The sequence below is a fragment of the Micrasema longulum genome, unplaced genomic scaffold (genome assembly GCF_059751315.1).
Source record: "Micrasema longulum isolate JH-2025_06_02 unplaced genomic scaffold, ASM5975131v1 h1tg000389l, whole genome shotgun sequence".
NCBI classification, from domain to species: Eukaryota; Metazoa; Arthropoda; class Insecta; order Trichoptera; family Brachycentridae; genus Micrasema; species Micrasema longulum.
Genome location: NW_028277590.1, coordinates 470163 through 491605, shown reverse-complemented (window position 1 = coordinate 491605; position 21443 = coordinate 470163). Strand labels below are relative to the sequence as shown.

Genomic DNA, 21443 nt, shown 5'->3' with positions numbered 1-21443 from the left:
TGAGTTTTTTTTTTTTGCATTTATTACCTTTTTTTTTTTTAATAAAAAGAAATATTTGCGTTCTTATGATTTACCCAAATATTTAATTTTGAGGGCCATTTTCAACGAGTTGTAAATAACTCACTATTAGAAAATGGAATCAAGTTGGGGTAGAGTGGGATTCGAACGACGGACCTTTGGTCCGTGAGTCCGAGACACTAGCCACGGGACCACAACCCGACCATAAACCACCTTATTACTGGATTTCTATTTGCAGTATATTTAAAATCTTAATAAAATTAATTGTTTTTGCTATAGTTTCACATTAAAAGCTTATTCTAAATTATTTTAAAAAATGCTGAAGACGTAGCAAAAAAGTGTCCGAATTGTGACTTTGTTGTGACATTTTCTTATTACATATAATAGAATAAAATTGAACTGTTATAGAAAACTGCAGAGATGCCTGAAGGCCACGCCCAAAACATTGTTATTTCCTTTGCCTCTATATTGATATATCAAGGCTTTACTGATGAATAATCAAGTCGTTAACGAGATAATCGCATTTAAAGCTTTTTTATTATTTTAACACAATGTAACTCTGTTAGCGCGGCCTCGATATCGGTCTCTTTAAATGTATTGAAATTACACCAATTGCAGCATGTCGACTTTTTTTATGAAGGCAGGATGATCCTGTTTTGTATCATATAAACTTTTTAGATTTTAAAAATTTATATTATATTAAATTAAATCAAAATTATCCTTGCTTTGTTCATGTTCGGACCGAAAACTGTAGCAATACGGAGCATTGCATTGGGGCTCAATGTTGTTCAGACAGGGAAAATCAAACAAAGCTGTAGTCTCCAAAAATAATTTTATTTTGATCATGTTCATTATTTGTAGGCACTTCTGCAGGCACTTAATACATTTGCAGGATTTTAAAATATAATAATACAATAGCACACAATTCTCTAAAATGTCATTCTTTCCTAAACAACTCAAATTATACACAGAGTGGTAGTTCAACCCATTGTGATAGGTTTCACCTAATTTGGAACAATGTAGCGTAACATGTAAAGGGAGACTTATATCCATTCTCTAAGTGAATCATAAATTTTTTTTACATTTATATATTTTTTAAACTTTTTACATATATTTTATATTTTTTATTATTTATATTGGGGATTTAAAAATCTGAAATAGAAAAACATTCTTCAGCAGTAACAAAGTCGACACAACTGTCGTATTGGAGTATTTTCCCCAGAAGATTTTCTAGTTTAGATTTGAAGATGCTGTGTTCGCAAGTGTCTGTTCTCTCGTAGCGTAAGCTCGTGATCATCTTATCCAGGGTATAGTGTAGCCACAGGATATTGGTGTACGGCTCAAAGTGCTGCCATAGATTCCTAAAACAAACATTAGTCCAATATTACATTAATACACTGAGTTTCTCCACTGATATTTCTCAGGAAACTGGATTTAATTTGAGTAAAATACATTTTTTAGTTCAGACATTTAATTTCACATTTTTCACTAGTGAAAAATTATAAATGAAAAATGGCAAAAAAAGCGACCTTTATTGTTGTGGGTGAGATTCTATCTAATTATTTAACCTACTAAGGAATGCCTAAAAATACTTTTTTTGTATACTTCATCTTGGACCGGTTGGTTCAGACATAGGCATGATGAATGTACACAAACATAAGCCCTGTAAATGTCTATAATTCCATATTCCCCTTTTAAAAAGATAATCCTTTATTGAATGATCATAGTGGGTCATATATGATCATATTGCGTAAAGATGAGGACTATTTAGTAAGAACACTCAACATCCCAACTGAACCTAGAGGCAGAGGTAGACCCCCAGCAACTTGGTGGTGTAATATTGAGGAGTTGGCAGAACAAGATGTTTCCTTTATGACAACCCAGGACAGAAGATCCTGTCGCTCGCGTAAGAAGAGGCCCGACCCTGGATGAACCGGGATAGGGGGCAGGGAGAAGAAGAATGATCATAGTAGGTTAAATCCAATACTTGTCTACACTAAAATGACTTATACTAAAATGACTATCAATAGTGGACCACAATAAAATCAAGTCAATGAACAAAAATGTGACACTGTATGGTTATTAAAGTTACCCGTTCTTCTGTCGCATGAGACGATAAATATCAAATTGGTAGTCGCCTTCGGCCACAAACAGATCCGGATCCTTGGCCAGATTATTGAAGATAGTTTGTCCAGCGGAGGGAAGGGTGATACGGGACAGGGTGAAATCTATAATGTTCCCGCACACGCCCGCAGTAGGCACCGAGTAGGACTCCCCGCGCAGCTTGTAATTTAACGCCTAAAAGAAGGAGAATTATAAATCAACAGACAGATACGGTGCTGAAAAATAACTATGAATACAGTCAAGTCCCTTCATCAATTGCCCAGTTCATTAGGTAATCTGATAAAACAAGATTAAATATGCCGTTTAACAAGATAATGAATAATTCCTCCTATACAAATTTATTTACTGTCCATGCTAGACTGTGGAATCATCTCCCATCCACTAAACCTTTTTAAACACATCTAAAGAAACATTTCTTATATTTTCCTTACACACTCCTTTAATTCGCTTTTCCCTATAAACATTTTAACTATAAAATAAATAACATATTTTATTGTATTGGTTGGTTAGAAGAAATTAGCATTTGGCAATAAGCCCGCCAATGTCCAAATATAATTGTACAAAAAGTAAAATAAATTAAATAAAAATTCCTACGTATCCGACTACTCAGATAATTGCAAGACTTAAAAAAATTACAATGCTGAAAATAGATCTATCGACTAATAAACTGGAACATACATCACAATAATTTGTCAATTGGATATAATATATGTATGTAACTTTATATCATTTCAAATAATATGTCTTTGTATCATTTTGCGGGGTAATTCCTACAACTAGGTAACTTCAAAATCATCATTTGAGTTACCTACTAAAAACAGATTTTTTTATACTCCTCCATGAATGCTACAAAGTGACAAGTCATGCATTCAAATCATCATATTATGATCTTAATGAATCACGACTTGTTTATTTGTAGCATTCATGGAGGAAGATAAAAAAATGTGTAAAAAAAATAAAACAGTAATGGTCCTATCTCTAATAACAAACAAGTTCATTTGACAAAAAAGTTATTTCTCCACATACACCGAGTGGAAAAGATAAAATTGATGTTGCCATTAGACTAATTACACTTTGGACTAATTTGGAAGAGATTATGGACAGAACACATTAAGTAATTACCTTTTTATCAGAATTGGAAACGAGCACATTACCCCAGTGGAGATCTCGGTGCTCAAACTGAAAAGCTTCTTCAGCTACAGCAAGAGCAAAAGCCACCTAAAAAATTTCAATATCTATTATTCAAACTGAGTGTGAAATTAATAATTATTATTTACTTTATTTTATTAACATATATGGCAAAAATGCCTTTTACAAAAATTATAATATAAATATATTTGGTTTAATCAACACATTCAATACTTTTTACCCAAGATTCGGAAACAAATATTCAACCTTAAAATTAAACACATTCAAAAGTTTAAAACAATTAAAAAATAAATGTAAAAATCAAATTAGATAGTAAAATATTTTAAAGAATTAATACAACAAGAAAATCATAAAGCACCGTTTCATAAAAAACGCATACAATACTTTTTACCCAAGATTTAGAAACAAAAATTAAACCTAAAAATTATATGACACACTCAGTAGAAGTTTAAAACAATTTTTGAAAAAATGTAAAAATCAAATAAAATAATAAAATATTTTAATTGTTTGCAAACGCAGACAAACTATTATTTACATTTGTGAAAAATGAGTTACAAATAATGCTGCGGATGAGTGAAAATCTAGTCATGATTCAAAACACACGGACTAGACTTTCAACCATCTGCAGAAAAACTTTTCCTTCAATAGCTTATTGGAGCTTCCATTTTGTCACAAAAAAGGAGAGTTGATTTACAAGCCATCTATATAATATTGCTAGATAATGTCAGTGGCAGTATTTCCATAGAAGCCCATAAGCCGGGCTTGCCTATTAATTTTATTTCGAAATTACCAAATCTGGACCAAACGCTTAAAAATAATTCATTTCGTTGTTTAAATTTCGCACCAAATGAGAATTAGAGATCTGTTCGACGCTGGTACTGTTCGCATCCCGAGATCCGAACCGTATGAAATCCGTGCGCGCGAACGACACTATATCTTCTTATCTCGCTCACGCACGTGGGGTTCTTATGGGGCTTATTTCACGTTGCAATTCGCATGTGATGCAAACAGTAAACTCATAAAATGTTTGTCTGTATATGTTGAGTTTTATATGGGAATCTGAAGCCAGCTTCTTTAAGGTAAAGTTGGCAGAGAGCGCCTCTTGTATTTCGTATTGAACAAACTTTACGATTGTTTATTATGCTCTTTTTAACGGAATTTGATAATTTTAAACGGTTATTTTTATCTTAATTGATTAAAGACCTGTACTGGTTAAGATTTATGATAATTTACTTCATTTTGTGCAAACGTCATATATAAAAAGAATTAGGAGATGGCCGACGTTTCTTTTTTATTTGCCTATCTACTTTCCTTTTCCTTTTCCAATATTCTATATCAATTATAATTTATCTTTATTATATTTATGTGTCTATGGGTTCCGATGACTATTATTCAACTCTACACATGCTATATTTTATTAATATTACTTATTGGTAATGGTTGATATCTGAGGAATTACTTTATATAAAATAATATTGTGTTTTCTTTATTTCATATATTTAAACGAACTCAGAAAGATTATCCTATGCATATTTTCATAAAATATTTTTTTTCATCATAATATACCTTTTGGATGCTTTGTAGACTGTACAACTGTAGTGAAGAAAGCATACATCATGTTTTCACAAAAGTGAATTTATCATAATTCCTTTTCCGCACCTAATGGTGCATAGAGCACTGCAATCGCAGTGTATCTTGATCATTTTTGCTACATGAAGGTAGGGTCATCAGTCTTATGCTTCAAGTACCAGTCCAAGGACTATGACACATTCTAGTGTAAAAACACCTTTTTAAATAAATATTTCAAATCAACCATGTCGGGAATCGAACCCGAGACCTTTTGCATGGTAGGCAAATGCGCTGACCACTATACTATGAGGCCGTCAGGGAATTATGCCACATGTGAATTAAAAATATATATATGGGCTTGCCTTACTCGTAAACCCTAGGCACGCTACTGCATAGTGTACTAATAATCTTTCAGCTGTGTTTAACTTGAAAAATATACAGATAGAAAATATTTTTATTTTTTTCTCATATTTTTGCTCACTGCAAGAAGTTGAATTTGGTGCACACATTGCCTCCATTCTTCAGTCTTCTGCCACATTGATTCAAGCAATTCGAGATAATTTTATCTGGTCAACTCATCTTGTAAGAGACTGTCCACTTGCTTACCTTTCCTCAACACAACTCGTTACTAGTTTTCTCAGTCTTGTTTCTGACAACACTCCTTTTTTCTTATGGTGGGAGATGGCGAATTTTATTTTGTCAGCAGCCGCTCTGAACGACTTTGACTCCCGGAGAATACATTTTGTTTGAGCCACAGTTCACAAGATCCGAAGTTTAGAGGATACTTATAAATATATGTTTTATCAACGTGAACCGGTTTTTACATTTCTTTGTCAGACTGATCATCACTCATTTGGCCATTACAATTAGTTTTCAAGATCCAGATCACAATCTTCAGATAAAAGCTGGGTAAATAAAATAGTCAACTGCGCTCAAATCTTGTCAGAGTTTTTAAGATGCCAATGATAAGGAATAATAATATTTATAATTTTTCTACTATTTTTATTCTAATTATGTAATGACCTCATTTTTATTCTACTATCAGAAGCAATTTCTGTTTTTTTTTATGTGCATCAATAACTTAACTAAATACACGGAAAAAACAACAAAACAAAAACCAAAGATGACAAAATAAAAATCAAATAAAACGGAGAAAGGAGGATGAATGTCAATTCTCCCAGTGGATGAGTGAAAATCTAGTCACGACATACAAAACACATGCACTAAATGTTCACCCACCCACCGGAACAATTCTAAATGAAGACGAGTGATGGCTGCATAACTACAAGCAAATGAATACAAAATAATATTAATCAAAACACAACTAAATTAATAAAAAAATAAACATGTTTTTTCCGTCTCCAACACGGTAATCAGACAATCATTAGTTACAAATTAGAGTTACCATTAATTAAATATACTAGAAGGCCAAATCATTACCACAGAATGACGTAAAGTCTTTCAATTATATAAAATCAACCTATGATTTAATTATTCAGCGTTGAAGTTTAAATTATTTTATTTCATGAATTAGTGGTCTAAATGGGCCAGTCAGAAAATAAATTAAGTAATGGAGACAGTTAAAAGCAAAAAATGCTACAAAACAAAATATTTGTTACAATACATATAATCATGCAGAAAAAAAATCCATGTTAGAAAACAATTTACCTGGAAGAAGAGATAGTAAGACTGCACAGCATCAATGAACTTGTACGCCTCGAGGTCTTTACCTCCGTTGGCTAACTCCAGCACAATGTAGAGTTGACCGGCGTCAAAAAGTGTCGGACAGTCGTTTTCAGAACCTTTTAATTCATCGTATAGTTCCCACAGCTCGATAAGGCGCGCAGGATAGCGGCCCTTAACGCATCGCACGCAGTTCACTTTGTTGAATCCCACAGTATAGTTGTCTTCGTTGTTGCGTAGGTCACTCAATTCCCTAGTAGAGAAATTGTATTTAATAAATAAAAACAATACTTCATTTAAAAGCTGTGTGTGATCTCTCTCCCCTGTTATTATTTTGAAAAACTAATTAAACTCTTACCCATAATATTACCAATTAACTACAGTGCTAAAAAAGAAGATAAAAAGAGAAAAACTCCATTACAAACCATAAATGTGTCTCAATAAATTTTATTAAGATTATTTTGTGAATAAATCAATCTAGGAATGTAGTGGAATTATTTATTTAAATATTTCAAGAAATCAAAAGAGAAAAATCAATGTAACATAAATTAATTAAATCACAGGAAAAAAACATTTTTAATCCTTCAGATTGTCGGATGTTTTGTCCATGAGCTAAATAACCAATTACTTCTACCATTAAATTTGCAAAAACCTATTTGAATGTTTACCAACATAAGTATGTAGAGCCAAATTGAGTTGAGTCTTCCGATGATCTTGGATGCACTGGCAGCCAGTCTAATTTGGTTTAACTATGACATGCGTTACATATTCTGTGAAACATTAAGTGGTACCATAGTGATTTTAAACACATTGTCCTAAATCAGGCAAAATCTTGAACATAGCCGAATCGACATGCGCAGAAAAATTACCCAAACGAAAGACTCAACTAAATTTTACTCTACCTTAAATTTCACACACTTATAAACAAGAAATACCAAAGGGAAACTATTCTCAAGAATTGAATAAGAGTTGCCACATTCAAAACGATTGTATGAATTAATAATCCAATACAAATATTCTTTGTGATTGATTTTCAATTGCTCATTCATGGAGAGATAGTATGCTGAAGGTGAAATGACCGGTCTCACACTTTAGGTATAATATTATTTTATATAACTTACATAGCAATAACCACTTCCGAGATGATCTCATCAAATTTCTTCTGTCGATCGCCATTAACTAACTCTGTCCCCTCTATTGGTATAACTTTCATAACAATCGGATTAGTGGGATCATCTTCATTCTTATACAGAAATACTTCTCCGTATACTCCTTCGCCAATTTTGCAACACTTTTGCAATTTACTGAAAGAAAGAAAAAAGATTTATACAAATGGTATTAGAAATCATATAGTGACATATCAATAGAGATGGGGAACTTTTTTGAGAATATAATATGGAAGTTAAGGCATTACAAGGCTTACAACCTGCCATTGGCTGGTTAAAACAGGGTTCACACGAAGACAAAACAATAGATAGGACAACATTGTCCGGTCCCAGCTCCATGAACAGCCTCAACCGCACAGGACAGAAAAATACAACAATTCTACCATAGTTCACGCTGAACACTGCGAAAATGAATATACAAAGACACGCGTTACGAGCTAGTATGCGAAAAGTATGACTTATTTTATACCAAGATGTATTGGAATTGTTGGGGGACAATCTAAATAATAAAAAGGTATTTTTTAGAAAAAATGTGCAAGAATGACAGCAATTGACTATTGTCCTACTGTTTTGTCCGTGCGCATTGCCATGAGTACAATGCAGCTGTACATGGCGGTGGAGATAATCCATCGTCTTGCGGAGACAACCTGCCCATTCATCTCTATGACAATGTTTAGGTCAATTGTCCTGTCCTTGAGCGAATGCTACTTAAATTATCACTATCATGATCGTAATTCCACCGCTCTACCACTCCCCTGGTAGCATTCTTTAGACTTTGATATCTCAAATTAGACATTAAAGCTTTTTTTATTTGTACCAAAATTTCATAATTAAACCTTTGGATAACAATAATTATCAATATATACGGCAGTTTGTATACCAATGCAGTCCGCGTAGCACTATTTGATGCGGAAAGGGAAAGATGATGATTTATATGCAAACTTTTCAAAGAATACTATTACTAATAAAAATACTAAAAAAAGTGATCCGGAAAAGCGTTACCTCATAATTGATAAGATGTTGCTAAGGCATTTAGCATATAGTGATTTAAATTAATAACGAACACAAATTATAGTCTTGTACCCAGCAGAAAATTTAAAATTTACAAAGTTGTAATTTTAATGGTGATTAATTGCCACAATATTAGCAACATCATTTCCAATATGTATGCAGGAAACATATTAAAAATTTTGTATAAATATTTGTTCCGATTCTTCTGCAAAAATTTAACAAGGCGAATTTGTTGTATACATTACAAAGTAAAAATAATATTTGCATTTGAATTCACAATAGTTTAAACAAGAAACAATGTTATTATTGTCACAACTGAACATTTAACAATGGACATCTATACACGCGTCTGATTGTACAAATAAAAAGATTATCATATCTACAGAATCTACACCTCATCTACAAAATATAACGTACTTGGCGGGGTTCCGCAAGGTTCAGTCCCTGGCCCAATCCTCTTCATCCTTTACATTAACGATCTCAAAACAGTCATAAAATCTCAACAGAGTGTCTTTGCAGGTGACACCAAACTCCCCCCTTCTATACTTTGGACAACTTCTCTAGGATTTGAGACACATCAATGAATGGACTAAGAACTGACTAATCTCGCTGAACGCTGAAAAATGTACCGTTCTTCACATAGGGTAAAACAATCCTTTGTATACTTATCTTTTAGGTGGTGTCTAACTTAAAGCCGTAAAGCATCAAAAAGATCTCGGCACAATGATATCGATGTATTTAAAATGGGAAGCTCACATCATATCTATCGCCAAAAAAGCGACAATTTATTTTATTAAAATGGCATTCCAAAATATCACTCCGGATATTTCTTAAAATATATAAGACCTATATTGGAGAATGGATATCAAGTACGGAGTCCCTATTTTACTAAAGACATCGAGCTACAGGACAAAGTCCAAAGATGCGCTATGAAAATCCCCAAATTACTCAAAAGGATGCCCCACTACGGTAAATTAAAAGCACTAGGGCTTACATCATCGGAAAAATGACGGAAGAGAGGGGACTTAATAGAAACTTATAAGATACTCAATGATTACTATGACTGCCCCATTAAATCCCAACACAAATTTACATGATAATAACTGGAAGCTCTATCATCCCTAATTCCACCTCAATCTCTAGAAAAACTTCCTTTCCAGGAATGGTTTCAGACTGGAATAAATTGCCAAGCCTAGTTGTCCATTCCATTTCAGTCAACCAGTTTAAAAAACGTTTGGATGCCTTTTTTAAGGAAGAGGAATGCAGACAAAAAGCAGTTCACGAGATATAAGCGCACCAGCAAACGCTTTCTAAATAAATAATATATTTGACGGGTAGAGAACAATAAAATTAATTGTGACAACATGATGTTAACTTTTTGATAGATCACACCTCCGATAACACAAGATATAACAACTAAAAAAAGGATTTTGTGTTAAATATACAGAATAAATATGTAAAAAAAAAATATATGCTAAAAAAAGTATAATTCTAGCTTAAGGTGTAACCACTTAATGGCTTTTCGACACACTTATATTTAACAATGTTTTTAATGCAGCCATTCTCAGGTCATACTCGAAGTATTTTTTTCACGACAATCGAGATTTAAAATAAAAAAACTGTAATAACATTTATTGAGACAAATCTAAATATATATATATACACATATATATGTATTATGACACATCAGAATTGCTTTAAAGGATAAGAAGAAAATATAGTTTTAACTTTTTCCTGTCTGAAAGAACTTCTAGGTTCAGTTACACACCAATCGGCAAAATTAATAACTGTTTATTGATCATATTTTCTCAAAATGGCGGCATTTACAACAATACCGGTGACATTTCGAAATGTTTATTGTTTTTGGGCTCAACAATAATATGTTTTTGCAGATTTTATACTGGGTGAGTGCTTCAAAATTACTTTTGTTTGTTGTTTACTGTGTTATGATGCATTTACTATAATATTTATTAGTAAATTTTATATTTATATGTGTTGGAGATGCCTCGAGCCATCGCCGAAAAATTGATGTCCTATAAAATTCAGGCTCAATAGTGCAAGTCGTTATCCACGACATCAGATCTGAACAGCGATACTATTAAGAGAAGAAAGATGAATAATGTCAGTTTCCAACGATATTTGCCTAGAAAAAGGAGGTGTACATTGGCCTGTATTCGGGGAGAAAAAACGTTGATGCGAAACGTGCACTTTGAAGAAAATAGAATACTTACTCATCATGCTCAAACCGTAAAATTTATTTATGCTGCAAGGAAAGGAATAATTGTATGAATAATTATCATAATATTACTCAATGTTTATTTTTAAATAATTACATTACTGCCTGAAGAGACCCGAAAGTTCTATTGTTATAAAACCGGAATGTAAAATAACAAAAAATATTTTTTTAAATACATTATGTCTTATTCAACTCCTAACCAAACCTAAATAATGAGAAAATAAACATTTAAAACCAAGTTTTGTGATACCTTCGGCAGGAAAGGGTTAAGACAACATGTTAATTTATGAGCTCTCCTAGAAATTATTTTAAGTTATGACTATTTTATCAAATATGCATCTTTTTATATATATATATATATAATTGTTTACAAATAATTTTGTGATAAGAAATGCGTCCGAGGATAGTTATAATGTAAGTTTGTGGTGTAGTGGTCAAGACGCTTGACTCACACACGGAAGATTCCGGGTTCGATTCCCGGTGAGAACACAAAAATTCAATGTGATTTTTCTCAAGCCTGGGTGTTCTGTGATGTAATTTACCACTGTAATTGGGCCTCCAGGCCTGTTGGGTTGCAAAATGAAAAAATGAAGTTTACATAGCAAAATAAAAAAAACAAATATATAAGTTTTTAAGCCAAAACTCACCCGTCTGGATAGCATTCATCAAATGGCAGTGGATGTGTCTGGTTGCATCGTCTCAATACCAAATCCCTGGCATTGAGGGTCGGCCAACCCGAGTCTGATTGTTTCTCGTCTAGTATAGCACTGTTACGCCCAACTTTAGAGATTGCAAGTCTCGATAGGTTGATTGCCGTGTCATTACAAGCGTCAGATAATAAATCTACAAAATAATCAATGGCTTTGTTAAATTGCATTCCTAGTGTATTCCCAACGGCAGAGACATTTGAGTAAGACGCATTTATACACGAATTTCGTAAGCGGTCATAAAAAATCTAGTGAATGTTTCGCACTCTTAGAGTTGAAATATAATTTAGAGAAAAAACAAACTAGTTAACTCGAGAAAATACTTAAGGGTAAAAAGGAATATCGGTCACGGCCGAAAAAATGGGACAATTTAAACAAAGCAAACTTAACTTAACCTTGAGTTGGCGTATTGTTGTTAATTTTACATGAAATAAGATTAATAAAAATATATGGGAGTGTAGTAATTACCTTCACAGAACAAAGGAAGATACATGCACTTGGTTTTCCTGACTTGTGAACAAAAACAACGGTTTATAAAGCAATTATCCCGTTACGAGGGATACGCTTACTATGGCCGACGTCGAAACTTTCACAACAAATTATCGAAAAAATCACAAGATTTCCTTTAAAACGGAAGCTGGATATATTTATTTATCACTTAAATAGTCCAAATACAGTTTTTAAGCACTGAAGAAATGAAAAGGCAACTTGAATTTATCAAACACGTTTCGGAATAAAATTCAACGCGTCACCTCTCCTTTGTCCGTAACGATGCCAATCGGTGTTACCAGTAGAAAATAAAACTGACGTCAACTTAACGGTTGATGTGAAAATGAAAATAATTTGAGTAGGAGATAATAATAAGGGAAAATAATCAAATAAAATAAAAAAATAACAAATTAATATTAACGGTCTTTAAATAAAAAATTGTATTCTATAAAGGGTCGACTAGAATAACAAGATTATTAAGCTTTATAAGCATACAAACAAAAATAACAAAGGGCAACACTACGCAAGATTCAACGACTTCCGGAAATTCATAGTGACGTAGTAGGTCTCCAGTAGAAAATCAAGCATTTCCTGGTATTACTCGATTGCCAGGCTCGTATTTTAATAGGACACAAAAAAAACTAAAGGTGAATACGATATTGCAAAAACTTTTTTATACACCCACGCTTGGGTATAATACGTACATTTTTTCATATGTATTTGATTGTTTTATTTTTTTAACTGTAAATAAAACACAAACAAAAAAAAAACAATTTTTAACTACCTACTACTTTTACGCCATTTCCCAGAAAGGATTGAAAAAGAGTACTCCTCTCTGAGGATAGAACCTCGTTTGCTTCTATCTTGAATCTCGACATATATTCCTAACTTCTTCCACCTTCATACAACAATTATTCAAAGATAATAAATAAAACTAATATGTATTTATAATTGTCAAACAAATAGATCACAGAAGCGAGTGAAAACAAAATTACTTTACAATTTTATTGCACTTAAATGCATAATAATATTAAGTATTACAAATTAAATCAATATGAATTAATAATATGAACCATTAATGTGATAAAAAAAAACATTAGCAAACAAGGACGAAAAAAAACAAATTCTCTAAACGGCTGCGATTCAAACGAAAATATACTAGCTTAATCATTCAAAAACATTATTAAATTTATAGTAAGTTATTTTTTACAGCAAATAATAGGGAAATATCACATATTACGATATTGTAGAGAAATGTTTTCATACATAAAGGTAAAAAAGAAATTCAATAAAAAATACGTTAGAAAAACGCGACGTGTTTGGCCTTGGTTGTTGTGACGTCAAGATTCGTAATGTCGTTCGACGCAAATTTCAACGGCCACGAACAAATAAACACGAATCGTGACGTATTAGGGGCGTGGCCAATGGAATCACTGTTTTTGCGAGAATTCAAAACTACAAATTTAAAAGTATTTTTTAAGCTACTAACAATTAGAAGAATTTTTTTTTTTACTGGACAGTATTTCATAGATTTTGATTAATTTAAAAAAAAATTATAAAGTGATATTTCCCTATTCATCAATACGCATTAAAAAAATTGAGGTTTTTTCATGTACATCTGGCAGCATTTAGTGACGTCAATAGGAAAACAATATTTCTAAAGAAATAACATGCCATTTATGCTATTTCCCAGAAGAGATGAGTCACTTTAGTTCTCCGATATCAACCATGACTGTCTAACTAGATAAAGCTACATTCTTCAGACTAAAGGTTGCATCACTAAATGATTTTTGACCTGTAATAACACTACATATGAGACAGACTAAAGACTACTCATCGTCATCATCATTCCATGTCCGCTCCCTAGTTGAAGCATATGGTGTCCACAAAAAGCCTCCAGGCATCTTTGCCCGCTGCCAGCTCTAACGCATCCTACCAAGTCAGGTTCGCATCCTGTAGTTTTGACATAACTGCAGACGAACAGTTAGCAGCGGACATCCAGGACGTTAAGAACCGGATGCCTTGTAAAGTAGGCAAGCTAGGTTAAGGCTCTCAGAAGGCATCCACAGTATATGGCCCGGCCAACCGTATCGCCTCCGCTCGATGACAGTAAGTTTTCACCGGAGTTTGCAGCGTCCGTTCTCTTATTTCCTGATTCCTTACAAATTCAAACCACCGCACACCCAATATTTTTCTGAGACATATATTCTCAAAACTCAGTATTTTGGTGATTTGGGCCCTAGTGAGGTGCCACATTTTGCATCCATAGAGGAGAATAGGTGTTACGCATGCATTACATAGGTGGCGTTTGGTTTTCACCGAGCAAACAACTACTCTCCAGATAGCCTTCATACTGTTGAATGCGGAGCCTGCTATTATACTATTAGACTATTAGACAAATAATATTACTTAATAGAACTTGTATCCAGGGTAGGCATGGGTAACTCAAGATAATTTTTTGAGCTGTAGGTCAGCTCGCAGCTTAAGTACTTGAGCTGGAGTTTTGAACAGGCTCGCAGATCAGCTCACATTATTTCACGCGACTGCCACGAGCCGGGAGCTCAGGCGCGAAGCGGATATGGCAGTGCGCCAAACAATATCCGATTTACTGGTGATTTTCATCGCGCACCTTGATGGCTTATGGGGAATAGGGATTTAGAGTTTACACGTGTCGATCTTCGCCATGCAGCCAGACACTATGTGGGGTTACGTACTATATCAAGGATATGTCTAGAATCATTTTTCCAAAATAAATAACTCAAAATGTGTATATTGTAGCCATTTTGTAGCCGTTTTACAAAATTCAGTGACAAATGTACGGTTCACTAAATCACAGCTAACACGCTGAGTCAGCTGACCAGATATTTAACAATCTGTAAAGTGTCGCGTACACGTAGGATTCGAACGAAACTCACAATGTACCGTTGTGAGCCGTCTATTAGAAATTTTAGCTGCAGCTTAACAGCTCAAAGCGTTCAAACTGTATTTGAACCGGTGCATAATTGAGTTACTTATGCCTAATCCAGGGCATCCTAATCCTAATTGTGAATCTTCTCTACTTTTTGTAATTGATTATGTTATGAACTAGAAGTAAAAGAAAGTAACTAGGACATTGAAATATTCTGCAACATAGAGGGAAAAAATATGAGAATGAAATATGGAAGTCTAGGCATTTACAAGGCTTATGTCCTGTCATTGGCTGATTTAAGTGGCAAAAATGTAAAATCGGTGATGAACGAAAGTAATTTAAATGTTATGGAAGTTGAAAGAGGAAGTGAGGTTACTGATTACATAATTAATTAATGAAATAATGTATGTCTTGAACAAGTAGAAAAATTTTTGTACCTGGGAAGCATGTTTTCAAGAGATGAAAGAGTAGAAAGGAGAGTGAATGCAGGCAACAAAATGAACAGCGAACTAAGCGCAGTAATAGCTAATAAAAATATGTCAATCGAAGCTAAACTGGCAGTGCAAAATGGAGTTTTAGTCCCTTTACTTATGTATGGAAGTGAAACATGGAACTGGCAGAGGAAGAATGAAAGCAGAGTGAACGCGGTCGAAATTCGATATCTTGATGATATCGAATTTCGACCGAATGTGTGGGAAATCAATGTATGATAGGGTTACGAATGATGAAATCAGGCGAGGGCGTAAATCTGAGTCAGGTATAATTGACAAGATTAAGAAAGGGTCCCTGAGATAGTTTGGTCATGTAGAACGAATGGATGACAAAATAATGGTAAAACAGATATAGATGGAAAAAATTAACAGTAATGTGGGACGAGGACGACCAAGAAAGACATGGTATGATCAGATAAACAAAAATCTTAAGTCTGGTCATATCAAAAGCAGGCAGAACCAAAGAGCATGCATGACAAGATGAATTAATGCGAAACAAGCTAAGAATGTATGCCAGGATAGACATGTGTGGCGGTCCATCCTCTCTTCCTACCCCTACGGAGAAATGGCACGATGGTAGTAGTAGTAGTGGTAGTAAACTTATATTGCCTTACCTTCAGAAGTATTTGGAGATGTTTGTGAATTATATAGAAGACTTTGGTCACTTTGGAGTGCATCTTCCTGATAAATAAATAAAATCAAAACATTATAAAAAAATACTTTAGTTTTCCCAAAACTGAATGAAATTCTTCTCAATTCATAGAGGTATAATGTAATGGGAAACAATAAAGAAAATGCCCTAAAAATAAATATTTATAAATACTATGAATCACTTAATTATTACTTACTTCAACTATTGTTACAGAATGGAGTCGAGTTGCTGACAATGTACTTTGAAATGTTTTTGAAAAGTCAACATATGAATTTCTTCGACCTGAAATAAAATATCAATTTGAATGTATTATAAATTCTACACAGTAAAAATATTTTAACATAATAAAAATCTTTGTCACCTACCATAATCTTTGCTTTGAAGGTCTATTAAATGTTCGATGCTTTCTCTGTATTTCCTTCCTTTGTGATTCTGTTGTATAGTTACATTACAGGATACCTCTGAAGTATCTAAAGTCATATTTGATCTATTCAGGTTTTTGAGGATTTGTAAGGATCTTTCCCATCGCTTACCAGGCTCCAGTACTATTGATGGTCGAGATTTGAATTCTTCTGTGTAACGGAGTGGATCAGCCCTGCTGACACTCCTTTCTTCATCCAAATTGTTAATATTTGTAGAAACACTAAAAGAATCCTCCAAAATAGGATTGCTTGATGAGTCATATGATGTGTTTAAATATGAATATGTTGAAACATCAAGTTTGTCGTATTTATAAGCTGCAGTTGAACGTTTTGTTATAAATGCGCCAGAAGTATTGTTTACAAAAGACGCATTGAGACTTCTTTTACCCTGTGAAATATTTTCAATAGGATCGGGTAAATCGGATATTTCTTTTGTAATAGAAACATCAAAATTTCTTGAATCAAGTTGATTGTGTATAATAGTGACTTCATCTGAGATATTAGATTTATCATTTTTGCATGAAGTTGTAGATCGTTTAGTAACATAAACAGTTTTATTTTCAGTCAATTCATTTAGAATCTTTCCATTCGCAGAAACATTTGCAACAGTATTTATTATCTCAGACTTCTTGTGTGTGATTGTGTCTGATGTAGGAATTATTTTTTCCTTTAGTTGACTTTTTACGCTTTCATTCTGCGATATAACATTATATGAAGTACTTTTTTTGGTTTTGCATTTTGGTTTCCTCTGTCTAGTTGAAAATACTCTATAAATAGTTTTCTTATTGCGTAAAACAATTGGAGAATCTTTTCTGTACATTATTTCCGGTGAACTTTGACATGGATTTTGATTTATATTATTTTCTGTCAATATACTATTTTGATTAGAATTTAAAGATAGGGAATCTTCATTAAATTTTTCCCCACTGTCACATTCTGGCGTATTAACTTTTTCTCCTGAACTTTGATTTATATCAAACGTAAGAGATTCTTCATCCATATTTTGCAAGTTCTCTCTACTTTTTGATTTAAAATCATTTTTTAGGGTGCTAAGACATTCATTTGAATTATTACTCATTCCAACTTGTGAGTAATCTTCATTACCTTTGATTGGCGAATGTTTATTTAATTTTTCCCTGAATTTTTCCTTACCGTCAGAATTATTTTCATTGAAACTATTGCACGAATCATAGCTAGGCAGATCACTTTCTAAATAATTTGCAGAAAACTTTTTATAATTAACTGGATTCATTTTATTCAAGATAACTATAGGAACCTTCATAAGTTTAGAATCATTCAACAGATTATATTCCATAGAGTCAGTCGATTGATTGGGTTTAGAAACATCAAATAATGAACTATGATCGTTCGAGGAAGATTTAGTTAAATTATAATCACTTACAATACTTTTATTTGAAACATTGTCTAATTCGTCATCACTTGATGCATTATTATTTGATTTGTTTGATACAGTCTTATTAGAAAACTGGTGAGAGTTGTTACTATAATTTATGTTAGAAAATACAGAGGAATCAAACAAACAAGGACTAGATTTTCTCGAGCTTTTTGGTGAAGGAAAGCCAGAAAATGGCAATTCAGAGTCATTTACATCACTTTTGGGGGAAAAGCCTAGAAACGGCGATTCAGAGTCATTTACATCGCTTTTGGGGGAAAAGCCAAGGAAAAAAGGTTCTTTGTAATTTTGCAAAAGTATAGTACTTTTATGTCCAACAGTAGACTTGCATTCACTCGAAATTAAATCAGTCTTTAATTCATCATCATTGTTTGATTTCATCAATTCAATTAAACTAGCCGATTTTATTAATAAATTATTTTCGCAATACTTTGAATCAGAAGTATTTTCTATATTTGCACTAGAAGAAATTTTGGGAACCGATTGTGATAAAATATTTTGTTCAGATATATCTTGCGTTGAAACTATTTTATTATTTTCTTGAAGTAAATTTTCAGGTGTTGAAATAGCAGATACGTCATTTTCTCGGACATCAAATAATAGAGTAGTTTTTCTATATGGAGTACTTGAAAGGGGGGCGGACATAGTCGGCGGAGTTTTCAATATATCACAGTTTTTATAATTTTTTTTATTTATGATGGGAGAATACAATTGCACATCCCTAATCAATCTATCTTGCGTATCTTCACATAGTTTGTCATGTTTATACTGCTGTACGCATTCCGGTGATAAGTCTGCATGAGTATTAATATTTTCCTTCAAACTGGAATCACACGTTAGAGGAATATTATCAATTATATGAAATTTATCGAATAAATTTGATTTATTTTGTTCATTTGGTTCAATGACGAATTTGTGATTAATTATACTGTGAGAAGTATTTTCTGTAGCTTTCAGTGGTAAGCCTTTACTTTTTTTCCTGGTTTTAGTTTTCTTTTTTACTGGCATATTGTATTTTATATCTGAAAAATCTGAAAAATAAAAAAAAACAATAATAATTATAAGGAAAAAGATAATGTTAGGAGAAACAGTATAATATATATATATATTTTTTAATTATGTTTTTTATTAATAACAAATAAAAATACAATATTACAACTAAATACAATTTTACATTAATCAAATACATATATTTACATTAACGTTTCCCATTACGTAAAAGAAATAAATAATTCTTGTGTACATAATGGGGAGTGACATCTTACAATAGATTATTTTATTTTAATCAATAATATTTTTAGAACAACATAAATAAATTACAAAAAAGATATAAACAATGTTTTCAATCAGTGTTACATAAAGAAGAATTATAGATGTAATTTTTTACTTCTCTCTTATATATAAACCTTATTTGTTTTGCTGTATGAATTTTCTGGGATGGTTTATGTGTGAATTTTAAATTTTTAAAATCGGGATTGATTAAGTTTATGGCACTATGTAAAAGTTCCTAATTGGTGTTTTCACCAACAACATTGGAAAAATATCACACATATGGTTGAAATTGCGGGTAAAAATGGTCAATGCATAATAAACATTACGAGTGGGTGATGTCAGATAGGTTAAAATTAACCCTTGAGCTTTAAGCATGTCCAGTAACAAGATGAAGTATCTTCTAATTCGTAAAAAAGTGGCAATTATTTGACAAATAGAATGCGGCGTGAAAAATGTTGAAATATGTAAAAAGTTTTCTCTATCCTTCTCCACAGAGTCGACATTGTGGAAAAATAAGAATGTTTATTTATCTGCATTTGAAACTTAGAAAGGAGAATGTTTGTAAGCATTTACGATGATTTTATTAACAAATTTTATTTTAAAATTTAAGACATAAAGGTGAAATGTGACAAAAACAAAAGCAGAGACACCTGGGGTTAAATTTTTAAACACCAGTACAATTATTGATAATATAATAACACCTTCATTCGCTCTCAAAATTGGTTTTCAGCTATTTTTTATGGCGTGGTTGGTTTTAAGTGAGAGGGCTGTACATGAAATCTTCATCTATGTAAAAAAAGTTCATTTTTGAAAATTTGCAACATAAAACCTTCATCACTCATGTCTTCAATTATCTGTACGAATTATAAATACATATATTTATTTTTTATATGTAACGATGATTGGATTTTTTTTTTTAAATCTGTGGTTTAATGAGTAATGCTTATAACGAGCAAAATCTGTCAGTCCCATATTCCTCGTAATAACCAAGTTCGACTGTATTTAGTGTTTTTTTAAAATTAAAATTACGATATTCCCCTGAGAACTTTTAGTAATTGATTTTAATGTTATAAAAATTGAGTTACAACTAAATATCACGTACAGTGCCATGAGCAATATTCATGCAAAAAGTTTATCATAAAATTCACATTGATACCACATCCCACATAAAAACATTAAAAAACTTAAAATAAATAATTAAACAAACCTGCATCAGATGTACGAAGAGTGGGCTTGGTTTTTTCTGGTGACGATAATGAAGAACTATCAGTAGTTATATTTAGCCTAGGATTTATCTGTTGAATTCTACTTGAGTCTACTGTGAATAGTTTATCGAATGGGTCATCAGATTCTTTTCTAAAATAAAATTTAAGATAATTTTTTGCCTCTTCAAAAACGATTTTATATGAATACCAAAATACTAATGACATGAGAATATAATTTAACTACTCACATACTCGATTTTAATTGATCAAAAAGATCTATAGAGTTATGTTTAACGTGGAGGGATAAATCAGAGCTGGTATCGGTAGATGTTGACTCTACAACTGGCTTTTCAACTTCAAATGTTTTTTTTAGGTTTGTACGTTTACGACTGGGGACAAGGCTGTTCCTAGCAGATATTAACAAGTACGAATTATCTTTGCGATATTTTTTAATATTGTTCGCAGATAGCGCTTGAAATAATGTACTAGTCTCTGGAGCGTTACGAAAGATATCTTTATGATTAATTGCTCCACTCTCATTTCGCTTAGATCCATACGTGCGCTTTTTAGTCCCAAACATATTGCATGAAATACAAAAAAAAAACTCAATTACAAACTATTAAAGTCCATTTACAGTTATTGATTGTATTCGAGTTTCAAAAACAATTTTACGTTACAAATTCCGAGCTGTCAGTACAGCCACAGATTATGAAAAATATATTTCATATTTACCATAAACAATAATTTTATTTGATTGTAGGTAAGTACTATGTACCTACTTTGGATTAGTCTGGTATTCTTTTACCAAACGATGATAAAAAAAACATATTATTAAAAAAAAAATACCAATGAGGAGACAAGTAAATTCTCAAAACTCACTTTATAAAGGTACGATAAGTAAAGATTTACCCCAAGAAATAAATAAAA

General features: G+C 32.4%; 1 protein-coding gene across 2 annotated transcripts; it reads right to left on the bottom strand.

Moving 5' to 3' along the window:
- Positions 1–833: 833 nt before the first annotated feature.
- Haspin (haspin) lies at positions 834–21224 on the bottom strand. Of its 2 annotated transcripts, XM_088225822.1 has the most exons (11): positions 20765–21224; positions 20519–20667; positions 16569–19070; positions 16400–16485; positions 16166–16232; positions 11604–11799; positions 7665–7847; positions 6529–6796; positions 3265–3360; positions 2111–2316; positions 834–1379 (listed from the first exon to the last, which is right to left on the bottom strand). In XM_088225822.1, the coding sequence occupies exons 1-11, from the start codon at positions 21094–21096 to the stop codon at positions 1163–1165; spliced, it is 4302 nt and encodes a 1433-aa protein (XP_088081948.1). In that variant the 5' UTR covers positions 21097–21224; the 3' UTR covers positions 834–1162. The 2 variants fall into 2 exon arrangements, with proteins under 2 accessions (XP_088081948.1, XP_088081949.1); XM_088225823.1 differs by lacking the exons at positions 16166–16232; positions 16400–16485; positions 16569–19070; positions 20519–20667; positions 20765–21224 and adding an exon at positions 12132–12449.
- Positions 21225–21443: the final 219 nt, after the last annotated feature.